This window comes from Suncus etruscus, chromosome 11 (genome assembly GCF_024139225.1).
Source record: "Suncus etruscus isolate mSunEtr1 chromosome 11, mSunEtr1.pri.cur, whole genome shotgun sequence".
NCBI lineage: Eukaryota > Metazoa > Chordata > Mammalia > Eulipotyphla > Soricidae > Suncus > Suncus etruscus.
The window spans coordinates 12,605,907-12,621,903 of record NC_064858.1 but is presented as its reverse complement, the minus strand read 5'-3'; the positions used below and the strand labels follow the sequence as shown (position 1 = coordinate 12,621,903).

Below are 15,997 nucleotides of genomic sequence, written 5' to 3'. Positions count from 1 at the left end.
TGTTATAAAAACTTCAAAACACTTAAGAAAAAAATTGAAGAATACGCAAGCAAATGGAAAAACATTCTAAAATCATGGATTGAAAGAATTAATGTTATCTAAATGGCCTTCTTACCTAAACTACTATATAGATTCAATGCAATCCATATTCAGAATTAGCTATCATTCTCCACTGATGTAGAACATTTATTTATAATGTTTGTGTGGAACTACAAAAGAACAAGGATAGCCAAAACCATACTGAAAAACAAGAGCCTAGATGCATCTCATTACTACAAAACAAAGCCATAGTGATCAAAACAGCATAGTATTGGAAAAAAGAGACATTCAGACCACTGGAGCAGAATAGAATGTCCATTGACAAATGTCCAAGTCTATGGTAAAACAATTTTTGACAAAGAGCTAAGAACATGAAATTGAAAAACTAAAACAACCTCAAACAAATGGTGTTAGGACAATTGAATTTTTCTGTGTAAGAAACATTCATCAAAAAAAAAAAAAACCCAAACAAACAAATCCATATGCACATTGCTATTTATTGCAGCACTCAGTACAATAGCTAAGAGCTGGAATCCATCTTGATATTCAACAACAAATGAGTGGATCATGAAGATGTGACATAAACAATGGAATACTGCAATCACGCAATTCTCTGCAACATAAATGGAACGGAAAGATATCATGTTAAATGTAGTGAGCCAGAAGAAAGATACAAATAGGATGATAACACTTATATGTGGTAGTCGAATAACTGCATGAAAGAATGCAATGATTTAAATTGGATTTGTTTGGAACAACTCAGCCTCAGAGACTGAGGGACATGAAAGAAATTGAGTGGAAGAAAAAAAGACAAATATGACATAATGAGGGACAGGGGTCAAGGGGACTCAGGTGCATTGGTGGGATTAAGAAATGACAGAATTAAATATCCAACAGAGTTAACAATAATGAAATAACGAGACTCAGACTGTACCAATCAAACTGGGAAAAAAAAAAACCCTGACGTTTATGATGGCAGGCTGGAGCAGAGAGTTGTGGTATGGGATGGACTCTGGAAACATTGGTAGAGGGAGGTTGACACCAGCGATAGGATTGGTGCTAAGACATTGTGTTCTAAAACTCAACTATGGGTAACTTTGTAAATCATAATGTTCGAATACAAATTTTTTCAAAAGAGAGGACAGATTCCAATACTATATATTATCTATGTAATGTATATATCACGTACAATATATATCATTCGCACATATAATATATTATCATACACATCATATATAATATAATGCATATGGTATAATATATTATCTATATGTTCCATATAATGTTATATATACAGAGTAAACTATAATGCAACAACGAGACACAAATTTTAATAACCCAACTTAAAAATGAGCCTGTTATGATGACAGGCTGGGATGGGTTGGGTGTTATCAGGGGATGAACTTTAGGTACATTGGTAGTAGGAGGTTGACCCTAGTGGTGGAAGTGGTGTTGAAACATTGTATTTATAGAACTCAACTATGAATAATTTTATAAACCATAATGCCTTAAATTTTAAATTATTTTAAAAATCAGTCTTGGCTCTGTGTTTGGCTGAGTAAATTGCTCAGTTCAGACATGTTTGTCTGCTTCTGCCTTGGATAATTAGAATAATGCAGAATTCAAAGTTAAATAGCTGTTGAAAACATAACTAATTGATTATTTTTTTTGTTTATTGCTTATTTTTATAGAACAGTAACTTAAAATCTCTTTTAGAGGGACTTATTTCTAATTAGCAAAGAGTATTAGGTTTCTGTGTAAGTAAAAATATGCAAAGCTGTCTGATTATAAAAATCCTGTGTGGTAAAAACATGAAAACATTAAAAAGTGGTGGTTTATGTATAAGACAAGATTTGACATTATATTTGAAAAGATTAGATTAACTAAACATGACATGCGGCTAATTAAGCTGCATGATAAAACATATTTTGGCATTGAGTTGTTATTAAATTATAAATTAACTAGAGAAATTATTTTAGATTTTAACTTACAATAGATACATTATAAGAAATGAAGTTACTCTTCAGTACTTCTGTGCAATTTTTTGTTTTCTTTTTTGTTTTTATATATAAATCAGTAGTATGTATATATCACAAGAAAAGAAAGATTAACTTATAAAAACTATCAGTAAATAAATAATAAATAAAATTATCACCTATTTTTCTTACAAAAATTAAATTATAAAGTAACCAATTGCATATAAAAACTGCCACATTGAACGAGGCAATCAAACTCTACCTAAATTGGTAGCATCCAATGAACTTGTGTTCTATACTTTAGGTCACACAGTAGTAACTGACAGAAATGCATTATGGACACCTGTGCCATCAGGAGATTTGGTCCCATGGGTCATCAGTTCTTGTATTGTCATCCAATTATCCAAAATTTTTTTGTTTCTTTTTTTCATCATCTTTTTGTGACTTAGTTCAATGATGTTGATTTCCTTTTTGCCCTCACTACCACTCTGAGGGGTCTCCTTGACATATTCTAATCTACTCCTCATCATGAACTCTCTGCGCCTACGCTGCTCCTTAGCACAAACCAAGTGTTGCTTTCTCTCTTCTTTGCTCCAGTAGCGTCCCATTTTCATTTCACTGATTGTGTCATCATCTGTTGTCATTCCACTCCGCTCTTCCTTGATCTTTAAAGCACGTTCTTTCAGAATTCTATCTCGCACTGGTCTCTTGGTTATGTACCTCGTCCCATCGCTCCTAATTTTCACCTTCCATTCCATCTTGGGCTCTAAACATTTCTGAGAATCCTTGCAAATTCTCATCAAACTGAGCTGACTCTGCGGGAACTCAATGACAGATTTCTGCATATAGCTTTGGTAATGCCTAGCATGAGCTGGGCTGTTTGCATATCTATCTAAGGAACTGTGGTATGGTGAGAGGTAAGGTGAGATTTGTTCATTCGCCATCTTCTCTTGACCAGAAAGCTTGCTGATTCCCAAAATTTTGCTTTCACTATTGCACCCATGTTCAATAGTTTTGCCTTTGGTGAAAGTTGACTCATTGCTGCTCTCACCAGAAGATGAATGATGGGCTATAATATTGCCTCTCAGGTTTTTCTTATTAGTGATGTTCATCATTCTTGGAAGTGAATTGTCAGGTGAATGGTCCACAGTAAGTAGAGTGCTTCTGCAGCTTTCAGCTGTGTTGTAAGCACTAGAACTGTCTTTATCTGATTTTTCTGGGTGTTCAACAATGTCTTCTAGTTCTCCGCCTTGTATGTTCAGGCTGGTGGTATAATTTTGGAACTCTCCATCATGAAATGTCCAGATCTTTTCACACTTGTCTCTGACTTTCTGGAGTCTGTGAGCCTGCATGATATTCTTACATTCAAATTCAATGTTTCTTACCTCGTCATTAAGTAATTGGAACTCAGGTTCTACTCCTTCATTTTTTCCTTGATTACAGTTTATTGTTCTGCTTGAGTAATAAAAGTCATACTCTTCACAATTTTGAATCTTGCATTTGAGTTCCAGGAGCTGCTGGATTCTTTCATAGTCCTCATCAGGGTGGCCAAAGTAATCTGAATCTAAGTATTCACCAGAACACTGAAGTTCAACACTTTCTAGAGGGTCTTGACTCTGTTCCAACTCTTTTCCACTGTTGAGTGTGCTTTTGGGATCCTTAGCTACATTTTTCTCTTCTGAAATTTCATCATTTCTTAAGCGTTCATCTGTACGTTTAGTTCCACTGTCTTTCTCTTGGTTGTTAGGTGAAAATGTTGCTGTGTCTATTGTGGCCTCTTTGCATTCTTTTTCTTTTTGCTAAAAAACAAAAGTTAATGAACAAGTTAGAATGATCACTTAACACCCAATGAGGAACTAGCAAAATATTTAAAACTACTGCTGACAATTTTGAAAGAAGACAACAACAGCAATACAATAATAGTGGGAGGCTTAAACACTGCCCTGTCACCCCTTGATAGGTCAGTCAGGCCAAAACCTAGCAAGAATATATTAGCTCTGAAAGGAAAAATGAAAGAGATTGGCCTATTGATATAGGACTCTCCATCCCCAGAAAACTGAATATATATTATTTTTCAAAGCACATGGGTCATTCTCTAAGGTAGACCACATGCTGGCCCATAAAAATACTTCGATAAAATCAAGAAGATAGAAATTGAAGGAACTACTTTCTCAGATCATAATGCACTGAAATTAGAAGTGAATTACAAACAGACACAGAGAAAAAGCTTTAACACCTGGAAATTAAACAGCTCAATACTGAACAAACAGTGGATCAGAGATAAAATCAAAGAGGAAATCAAAAGATTCCTAGAAACAAACAGAATGATGACACAAATTATTGTAAGTTGTGGGTCACAGCTAATGCACTGAAGATAATTTATATCTTTACAAGCATTTATCAGGAAGGAAGTAGGGGCTTACATAAATAACTTAATACACAGATTATAAAATTGGAAAGTGATCAACAAAATAAACCAAATATAGGCAGAAGATAGAAAATGATAAAACTTAGAGCAGAAATTAATGGATTCAAAATAAACAAAAAGATGAAAGATGAAAGAAAGCAAGAGTTGCATCTTTGAAAATATAAGCAAAGGGGCCGGGCGGTGGCGCTAGAGGTAAGGTGCCTGCCTTGCCTGCGCTAGCCTTGGACGGACCGCGGTTCGATCCCCCGGCGTCTCATATGGTCCCCCAAGCCAGGAGCAACTTCTGAGTGCATAGCCAGGAGTAACCCCTGAGCATTACCGGGTGTGGCCCAAAAACCAAAAAAAAAAAAAAAAAAAAAAAAAAAAAAAAAAAACCAAAAAAAAAAAAAAAAAAAGAAAATATAAGCAAGCTCTATAAACCACTAGCAAAAATCACAGGGAAAGGGAGAAAGAGAAACTTAATAAACTGAATTAGAAATTTAAATGGTGAAATTACTATAGATACTACAGAAATTCAAGGGTAATCTAAGATTACTTTGATAAACTCTATACCACAAAACAAGAAGACCTGGAATTAATGGATAAATTCTTGTACTCTTATAATCTACCAAGGTTGAACCAGGAGATTCTGGTATATCTAAACAGACCTACCTAATATTGAGGAATTCAAAATGACAATTAAAAGTGTCCCTCCAAACAAAAGGCCAGGCCAGACAGATTAACTAGTGAACTCTTTCAAACCTTTCAAGAGGACATGATGCCAATCTTTTTCAGGTTCTTTGAGAAAATTGAAGAAACAGAAACCCCCCGTATTGTTTTTACAAAGCTAACATCACCATGATACCAAAAGCAGACAGATATGTCACAGAAAGGAGAACTACAGACCTGATGAACATATATCTTCAACAAAATTTTAGCATATAAAACCCAATGTCTCACCAAGAAGGTCATACACTATGACCAAGTAGGATTTATTACAGAGATGCAAGATTGGTTTAATATATGCAAGTCAATCAACATAATACACCATAACAACAAAAGGAGAAACACAATATGATCATATCTATAGATGCAGAGAAAGCATTTGATAAAGTCCAATATACATTCATGATAAAAACTCTCAAAAAGATGAAAATAGAGGGGCCGGGCGGTGGCGCTAAAGGTAAGGTGCGCCTGCCTTGCTTGTGGTAGCCTTGGACGGACCGCGGTTCGATCCCCCGGCGTCCCATATGGTCCCCCAAGCCAGGAGCAACTTCTGAGCGCATAGCCAGGAGTAACCCCTGAGCGTCACCGGGTGTGGCCCAAAAACCAAAAAAAAAAAAAAAAAAAAAAAAGATGAAAATAGAATGAATTTTACTCAATATAGTCAAGGACATTTACCAATACTATGCAAATATTATATATATTAGGAGAAAAACTGAAAGCCTTTCTCGTAAAATCTGGCACAAGACAAGGCTGGCCACTCTCACTACTCTTATTTGTTATAGTATTGGAAGTACTAGTCATAGAAATTAGGCCAGAAAAAGATACCAAGCACATCCAGATAGGAAAGGAAGAAGTCAACAACTCACTGTTTGCATATGAAATGATCCTATATTTAGATAATTTTAAAGATTCTACCTAAAGCTTCTAGAAAAAATAGATTTGTGTAGCAAAGTGGCAGGCTACAATATTAACACGCAAAAATATCAATGACTTTCTTATACAAAAATAATGGTAGAGAAGAAATAGACTTTAAAAAAACAAGCCCAGGCCAGAGTGATGTCCAGTGGTAGGGCATTTGCCTTGCACGTGGCTGACCCAGGATTGACCACAGTTTGATCCCCCAGCTTCCTATAGGGTCCCCCAAGCCAGGAGCGATTTCTGGGCACATAGCCAGCCAGGAGTAACCCCTGAATGTCACTGGGTGTGTCCCCCCAAAAAAAAGAAACAAAAACCACCACCAACAACAATCCTATTCACAGTAGTACTACATAAACTCAAATACCTTGGAGTCAGCTTAACTAAAGAGGTGAAGGACCTATACAAAGAAGATACAAAACAATACTTTATGAAATAAAAGTGTACACAAGAAATGGAGACAAATATATTGTTCATGGATTGGGAGGATTAACATAATTAAAAATTAAAAATGGCAATACTTTCTGTGACATTGTACAGATTTTTAAGATTTTTTTCGGTCACACCCAGTGATGCTCAGGGGTTACACTTGGCTATGCACTCAAAAATCGCTCTTGGCTTGAGGGATGCCAGGGGATCTAATCACGTGGGCAAGGCTAGATGCCTTATGGCTCACACCATAGCTCCGGCCCCCATTGTACAGATTTAATGCAATTCTTCTAAATACCCATGATATTATTCAAAAAGTGGATTAAACACTAGTTAAATTTATTTGGAACAATAAATGCCCACAAATAGGTAAAGTAACCTGAGGAAAAAGATGAGAGGCATCACTTTTCCCCAATTTAAATTGTACTACAAAGCAATAATCATTAAAACAGCATGGTATTGGATTAAAGACAGATCTTAAGGGGGCCAGGTGGTGGCGCTAGAGGTAAGGTGCCTGCCTTGCCTGCACTAGCCTTGGATGGACCGCGGTTCGATCCCCTGGTTTCCCATATGGTCCCCCAAGCCAGGAGCGACTTCTCAACGCATAGCCAGGAGTAACCCCTGAGCGTCACCGGGTGTGGCCCAAAAACCAAAAAAAAAAAAAAAAAAAAAAAAAAAAAAAGACATCTTAAAATCAACAGACTAGAGAGCATTCAGAGAATGACTGCCAGACATATAATCAATTAATCTTTGATAAAGGGGCAAGAAGTGAAAAATGGATCAAGTAAGCCTCTTCAACAAATGATATTGCGTGAACTGGTCAGCCACGTGCAAAAAAGAGAACTCAGAGCTCTAACAGCATGTACAAAAGTCAAATCAAAATGAATCAAAGACCTGATATTAGATCTGAAATTGAGACTAAAGGCATCTTAAGGACGAAACTTCACTGTTTAAACAAATGTAAGCAGAGATAAACAAATGATATTACATTAAACTGAGAAGCTTCTGCACTTCAAAGGAAACAGTGACTAGGATACAAAGGCCATTCATGGAATGGAAGAAAGTATTCTTCAGTACTCATCAAATAAGGGGTTAATAACTAAGATATACATGGTACTTACAAAACTAAAAAGAAAAAAATTTAATTCCATCAAAAATGGGAAGAAATGAACAGACATTTCTTCAAAGAGGAAATACAGATGGTCAAAAAGTATATGAAAAACGCTCCACATCACAAATCATCAGGGAGATGCAAATCAAGACAAAAATGAAGTATCATCTCACACTACAGAGATTGATATACATCACAAAGAACCTGTGATGGAATAGATACAGAGAAAAAAGGAACTCCCATCACTGTTGGTGGGAATACCATTTAATCCAATTTTTCTGGAAAACAATATGAATATTCCTCAAAAAACGGAAAATTGAGCTCCCATATCATCCAACAATACTACTCCTAGAGATATACCCTAACAACACAAAATACACAATACAAAAATGCCTCTGCACTTCTATGTTTATTGCAGAGCTATTTATAATAGCCAGAATCTGGAAACAACCCATATGCTTGACAACAGATGAGTGCCTAAAGAAACTGTGGTACACCTACACAATGGAATACTACAGGTGTTAGAAAACATGGAGTCATAAAATTTGCCTATACGTGAATGAACATGGAAACTATTATGCTGAGTAAAATAAGTCAGAGGGAAAGAGACATAAACAGTCTCACTCATTTGTGGGGTTTAAGAAAAATAAAATATGGTAATAATACCCAAAGACAATAGAGATGAGGACCAGAAGGACCAGCCCATGACACGAAGATTACTAATAAAGAGTGATGAGTGTGTTTAGAGAAATAACTGCACCAACAACTACCATGACAATGATATTGAAAGAAATAAAATGCTTGTCTCGGCATAGGCAGCATTTGGGGGAGAAGGAAATGGGGAACATTGGTGGAGAGTAAGCTACCCTGATGAAGGGTGGTGTACATTTGATGATTGAAACCCAATTACAAACATTTTGTAACCACAGTGCTTAAAGAAATTTTTATTCTAAAAATTAAAAAAAACACATTAATCACATTAGAAGATGTTGATGGTTGAAAAACTTGTTAGGAAAAATAATACCAAAGTGCAGTTTTTAGAAAACAAAATAATTTTAATATTGATAGCAAATCTACAAATGAATCTCAGGACAGCGTTTTCTGTAAAGAAACGCGGAAAACAAATAAATTAAAAGTGGCTCTTACATTCATGACATGTTAAATAAAGTCATTTTTGAAATTAACTATGAATTTTAGCAATTAGTTCTGTAGCAAAAACCTCTCTCTATAGATAAGACATTTTAATTCCAGAAAACTTCATCTTACTTGTACAAATAAGGCCTTTAACCTATAAGGCCTTTAACCACCCTCAGTTCCAGGATTTCTTATATATCACAGATGCCATATTACTGGTTATAGGTTCTTTGGGCACACTGTATCTTAAAATTATTTTGCTTAGTATAAATTTTTGCCTACTCATACTTGCTAATTATGTTCAGAGTTGACTTTTATTCTTCTGAGAGTAAAATAACAGTTCCCATTAACATTTTAGCAGCACTTACTTCCAGACACAAAAATAATTTAAAACATTTATATATATGCCAAGTATACATTTTATGTATGCACTTATACATAAATCTACACGTAAGTTCATTACCTTGTAATCTTGATTTACTTGGAGAGCAATGAACTGTCAGTTTTGAAATACATTATGTAGTTGTTTACTAAATTATTTTTTTCACAACAATCCTAAAATAGGCATTTCTATATTTTGCTTTCCTTTTGTCTGTTTGATTACTATATTCACATATGCATTACATACACACAAATTATTTTTCTTATCAAGCATTGTTATATGGTTAAATAATATTAAGTTTGGTTGTATTAGGGAAACAAAAACAAATTGGGAGCTGGAGAAGGCAGCCGATAAAGCACTGACTTGTTTATTCCTTTCTTAGGGGTCATTCTGGACAGTGTTTATGGGACCATATAGAATACTACAGGCTGAAATCTACCCACTGTGTTATCATCACTTCAACCCCTGATAAATATACTTTTCCACATAAAAATGTAACAAACTGGAGAAAGATACATACAACGTGTATTATATTACATAATTCTCACTTTACCCTAATTTTTTCCCTCACTTGATGAAAACATACTGTGGTTGCTTTTAAATATAATTAAAAATTTTAAAATTAAAATAATATAACTAACAATGGAAAACTTGTAATATCCGTATATCTCAACCTATAAAATTACAATTATGTAAAATGTACAGTGACACTAAACCCCTTAGGATGGTCTTTATATTGGACATTTTATTTTATATACCATGTTATTTTCAGTTATATATATCTAATGATTAGCTGAAATTAAAACAAGGTGAGTGTTTGTTTACTGTAACCTTCTATACAAAGAATAAAAAAAATTACATTCAGTGGTCCTCAAACTATATGGCCCGCGGGCCACATATTGTATTTGTTCCCATTTTGTTTCTTCATTTCAAAATAAGATATATGCAGTGTGCATAGGAATTTGTTCATAGTTTTTGTTTTTACTGTAGTCTGGCCCTCCAATGGTCTAAGGGACAGTGAACTGGCCCCATTTAAAAGTTTGAGGGCCACTGTATAATAATTTATACAATTTATACAATTGCAAGTGACCTTATGACAAAGGATAGTATAAAAGTTAAGATTTCAGAAATATGGGTTTTTCTTTTGTTTAGAACTATGATCATATAGACTTACAAATTACAGAAATTCCCTTTTTGGGTCACTTTTTTATTATGAAATGTGAGACTAAAATTCATTATTAATTTCAAAGCTAAAATTCCTATGTCATAATTAAAACTATTCTATCATATGTCATATGGAATGATAAAGATAGGCAAAGTTTCTACGAAGATACTTCCAACATGATATTATTTTTTTTTAAGAGCAAAGAATTTTTTTTGCCACACCAAACAGTGGTCAAGGCTTAATCTTCACTACACTCAGGAATCATTACTAATAAATCTCTGGGACCATAAAGAATGCTGGGTATCAAACCATAGTTTGCTGCATACAGTACAAGCACATAACCTGCTGTAGCATTTCTTCAGCCCAAGACCAAATGAATTTCAAAGTTTTCTATAGTACACAAAATTTTTAGTCTCATGGTGAAAAATTCCATACAATATGATTCTAACCTCAGGGACATTTTATATTACCTAAAAAGACTTAGTCTTTATATTGCATGTCTTAAGTAGGCAATAATTGACACTAGTATCAACTCACCATGACATCATTTCTTCCTTCTTTATTCCAGTATAATCCTATCAATTCACTATGCAGGAGAGAAAAGCTTGGAGAAAGGACTGGCTTGCTAAAAATCAGCAGTTACCACAATAAACTACCTGTACTTCTTGTCCATGCTGAATTCATACATAAGAATTTCTATTTATCCTATGCTAAAAAATGTTCATGGCAGTAGGAGTATTACTACTGAGTATGAAAACTACTATTTGTGAATTGGCTAATGAGTCAATATGTGATTAGCACAGACTACAGTTTACACTGCTATGTCGACTTGAAATTTTCAACCTAATGACTCACCTATAGTAAGGAAATGCATAAACATAGAAAGCTTTATTATAGGATGCTAGCATGTTATCATATTTTATGTAAACATATTTAGTTTTTGGTAAAGATGTTGAATATTTATGTCGGAATGTATATATATTTTTAGACAGATATAGTACATCATGTAAGATGTTTGCTTTGCATACAACTAAACTTTTTATCCTTTGCACCTCATATGAACACCCCCCCCTCAAGCCCAGCCACAATTTATCTCTTAGTGCAGGGCCAAGAATAAACTGTGTGTCACTAAAACAAAATACACAAAATTTATCTTTTAGAATAAACTCATAATTGATTTTAAAATAGAATAGGAATTACACCAGTAAATGACAATAGAAATGTTAATATCATATCGCTTCAGATGGGTGACATGAATAAAATGTAAAAATAAGGTATACAAAAGAAAAAAGAAAAACCAAAGAACAAAAAATTTAAAAATAAAGAAGAAAATGTTAAGGTATGTTACTTTTTAAAAATAATTATTTTATTTAAGCACCGTGGTTACAACATTGCTTGAATTCCAGTCATAGAATGTACACCACCCTTCACCAGTGTACATTTCTTACATTTCCCACCACCAATGCCCCAGTTTTCCTCCCACTACAGACCCTATCTGCCTCTTGGGCAGACATTTTAGTTCTCTCCCCACCCCCACACACACTTCTTAACACTGTGCCTTGCACAATTGTTAATGCAGGGGAACCATGCATATCACTTGATCCCTTTTTGTTACTCAGTCTTGTCCAGAGTGACCAGTTCCAGCTATCATGGTCATAGTGGATTCTTTGTTACCCTTACACACTCCCTGCTCTTTGCAGCAAGCTTTCTACCATAGACTGGTTCTCCTGGCCTTCATTTCTATTGTCTTTGGATATTATCATACTGTCTTTTATGCTATTGTTATATCTAAAAGGAAAGAAACAACACCAGAAACTCTGAAGACAGAGTTGGACACATGGAAAACTATAACATTTTATTTGTTGTGGAGTAATTGAGGGGGGCAGTAACTTTTTAATTCTTCTAACTTTTAGGATCAAGTGTGATACTTGAACTATTTGGAGCTCTGGAATTTTTGCTAATGAATATGTGAATTTAATGCACATAAAATAATTTCAAACATAGCAGTAATAATTTGTTGTTATTATACAAAACATAAATAAGTTTGAAAAACCGTTCTATAGTTGCCTATTTATGCAAGTAGGTACAATAATTTTGTAAAGATTAAAGTTATTCCCTTGTGGAAGGTTAGCTCATAAGAAGTATCTGCTAACTTTATGTATGTGTTAACTTCACTTTAATGAATTATCTAACTGACATTGACAAAATACATGTATGTTTTTACCATTTAATTTATACATTAGGTTGAAAAATACCTGTTCTGACATTTGAATACTATATTATTTTATTGACAATTATACTGAATATTCTAAAATTAGAGATAACTGGTACTTTTAATAAACATTTTTTTTTTTTGGTTTTTGGGCCACACCCGGTGATGCTCAGGGGTTACTCCTGGCTGTCTGCTCAGAAATAGCTCCTGGCAGGCACGGGGGACCATATGGGACACCGGGATTAGAACCAACCACCTTAGGTCCTGGATTGGCTGCTTGCAAGGCAAACACCTCTGTGCTATCTCTCCGGGCCCTTAATAAACATTTTTAATACTTCATATGAGACAATCATGTTCTTTTAAAATTATTGTTGCAGAGATTTTATTCTGATTTTTGGGCCACACCTGGCTGGGCTCAGGATTACATCTGACTCTGTGCTCACAATACTTCTGACAGTGCTCAGGGGACCTAATGTTACCCTGAAACTGAAGTGGGATCAACTATATACAAGATAATTACTACAGTACAATGTCCAAGGCCCCCATTGTAGAAATGTTTGATCAAAATATTTGTATTTTAAATTTTATTTTATTTATGATCATACATTTAAAAATAAACTTCCAACATTTCAAAAGATGAAGTTTAAAGTACTGTTACTACCTGCTCTACCTCTTTAGCAGGACACTGCAATGCTTCATTATGTTGTTCTTCTAACATATCCAAATTCATCTCCTCTAAGAATTCATTCCTTTCATCTTCCAACCCGCTTTCAGTCAGCTGCAAAACAATACATTAGTGGTTAGGTTAGTAAAAATTCATGAAAACATATGGTACAGTAAATGAAAATTTCTGACCAGTATCCTTTATCACAATGAGTTTTTGTTTTAGAAGACCAGTCTACAATAGACCATTCACCTCTCAGAAAGAAGAAAAGATGAAAAGAAAAAAAAAATAGTCCTGAATGCCTATGTCTCCTGAAACAGACTTTCTCTTATGACAGAGTGGATGTCACAGAATAGAACAATAACATCTTTTGAATATTTGAAAAAATATAACTGCATAATTCATAGATGCCATACTCATTATCTTGAATAGTTCAAGCATTAAAATAAAACCTTCAATATTAACAGGACCATGAGACAAGTACACATATTTTCTTAACAACTCCAAATTATAACTACTCACAAACTACCTGATTGTTCCCCTTTATTGGCACCTCCTTAATTTACTTTTTATTTTAGCTGCAAGATTACCAAGTTAACAATGTGATTGTTTGCTGTAAATCCAGACTTATTTTATTTTATTTTATAAAAGTAAAGGTATAGATATTTATATTTCTTCTTCATATAATGAATAATTACATCCACAGTATGATTAATATTTTAGGTATAATTCCAAAGAAAGTTATCTCAAATATTACATTTAAGTGTAACATATAATGGTATAGAGAATACTAAACTAGTTTATGAATGTTGAGTGCAAATATTTTCTTGGAAGTTTAAAGAAAAACTAAAACTATATTGGCTTTCAGGATCAGAGAAGTAGTTCAGTGAGTAAGGCACTTGCCTTGCCTGTATCTAACTGAAGTTCTATCATTAATACCAATTATAGTTCCAAGAACCACCAGAAATGAATCATGAGCACACAATAGGAAGTGAACTCTGAACCTCACTGCTGAGTGAAACTCCCATAAAAATCTTTTGACATTTTCAACACTAAGTAAAGTGAAAAACAAACATTATTAATATTCGTAATAAAGTGGCTGGGTCCCAAAGCATGAACACATTTATTCCTTCTCCTTTTTGGTCTAGATTAAATAACTTGATCAAATTTCATCCTACTGATTTTTATACGCAATAAACTATGAAAATTAAGCTGACAATGTGATAAGTGTTGGCTATCTATAGAGCTAATTTTCCTAAAGTAAAATTTTGGATCTAGAATACATAAATATATGCTGTCTGTGCTGATTAAATTATGTGCTAAAATTTTAGTCTGTGATAAAAAAGTGGCAGGAGTACGGATGTTAATGCTGCATTAACAATAGTGCAAACTATATTGCTCAAAGAATAAAGGAGAGAGAGAGAAAAAAGAGAGAGAAGTAAATGTCTGCTCAAGAAGCATGCAGGGATTAGGGGAGGGAAACTTGGACATTGGTGACTAGAATTGTGTACTGGTGATGGTTGGCATACATTGTATAACTGAAATTCAAGCATGAACAATAAGCATACTTAAATAAACTTATTATTAAAAATAATAGTTTGAATAAGACATCTATAAATTATAAATTTGAGGGGGAAATCAGGGAGGCATCAAGACCAAACTGATGCAAGACTACTAAGTAGTAGGTTAGATACAGAGGGGACCACATATTCTAGACGCCCTGGGGGAGAGGGAAGAGGAAATGGGAGGTAGGACAAAAACGGAGGTGTAGGGAGGACAATTTAGGGATGGGAATCCCCCCTGATTTTATGTAAATATATACCTAAGATATTATTGTCAACAATATGTAAGCCACTATGATCAAAATAAAAATTACATTAAAAAAATTGAACAAATCCAAAACATTGTAATTTTAGTTGATTGAACTGTATTATACAATTTAAATTTTTTCAGAGTTCAAATAAAATGTTCTGATAACAACCACGATGCCCCTCAACTGATGAATGACTAAAGAAACTGTGATATATATATACACAATTGAATATTATGCAGCCATCAGGAGAGATGAAGGCATGAAATTTTCCTATACACGGATGTACATGGAATCTATTATGTTGAGTGAAATAAGTCAAGGGGAGAGAGATAGACAAAGAATAGTCTTACTTCTCTATGGGCTTTAAGAAAAATTAAAGACATTACTGTAATGATGCCCAGAGACAATAGAGTTAAGGGCTGGAAGGACTGACTCACAATTTGAAGCTCACTACAGAGTGGTGAACGCTGTTAGGGAAATAACTACACTAACAAGTAGCATGACAATGTTAAAGAATGAGAGTAGAATACCTGTCTGGAATAGAGGCAGGGGTGTAAGAGGAGGGAGGGAATTGGCGGTGGGAATGTTGTACTGGTGAAGGGAGGTATTCTGTTTATGACTGAAACCCAACTACAAACATGCTTATAATCATGGTGCTTAAATAAAGATTTATTTAAAAATAATATAAAAAATATAGGGCTGGAATGATAGGATGGCTGTAGGGCATTTGCCTTGCAGGCAGCAGACCCAGGGTGCACCTAGGTTTGATTGCCGGCATCCCATCTGGTCCCCAGAGCCTGCCAGGGACGATATCTGAGCAAAGAGCCAGGAGTAACCTCTGTGCACCGATGGATGTGGACCAAAAATAAAACCACAATAAATAAATAAATAAATAAATAAATAAATAAATAAATAAATAAAAGAAACCTTCATTAACTAATAAAAGTGACAACATGCTAAAATTAACATTAGTTTGAGTTATTTATACCACTGAAGGAATGGGGGAAAAGACATCAAAGATAAT

General features: G+C 34.4%; 1 protein-coding gene across 1 annotated transcript in view; it reads right to left on the bottom strand.

The window, feature by feature from the left end:
• Positions 1 to 2,320: 2,320 nt before the first annotated feature.
• The window catches only part of PDZRN4 (PDZ domain containing ring finger 4), a 169,195-nt gene continuing 155,518 nt past the window's right edge, over positions 2,321 to 15,997 (bottom strand). Inside the window, exons 7-8 of the mRNA XM_049783884.1 lie at positions 13,158 to 13,274; positions 2,321 to 3,814 (exon numbers count right to left, since the gene is read on the bottom strand). Of these exons, the coding sequence (XP_049639841.1) occupies positions 2,321 to 3,814; positions 13,158 to 13,274 (1,611 nt within the window). The remainder of the gene's footprint in view (positions 3,815 to 13,157; positions 13,275 to 15,997) is intronic.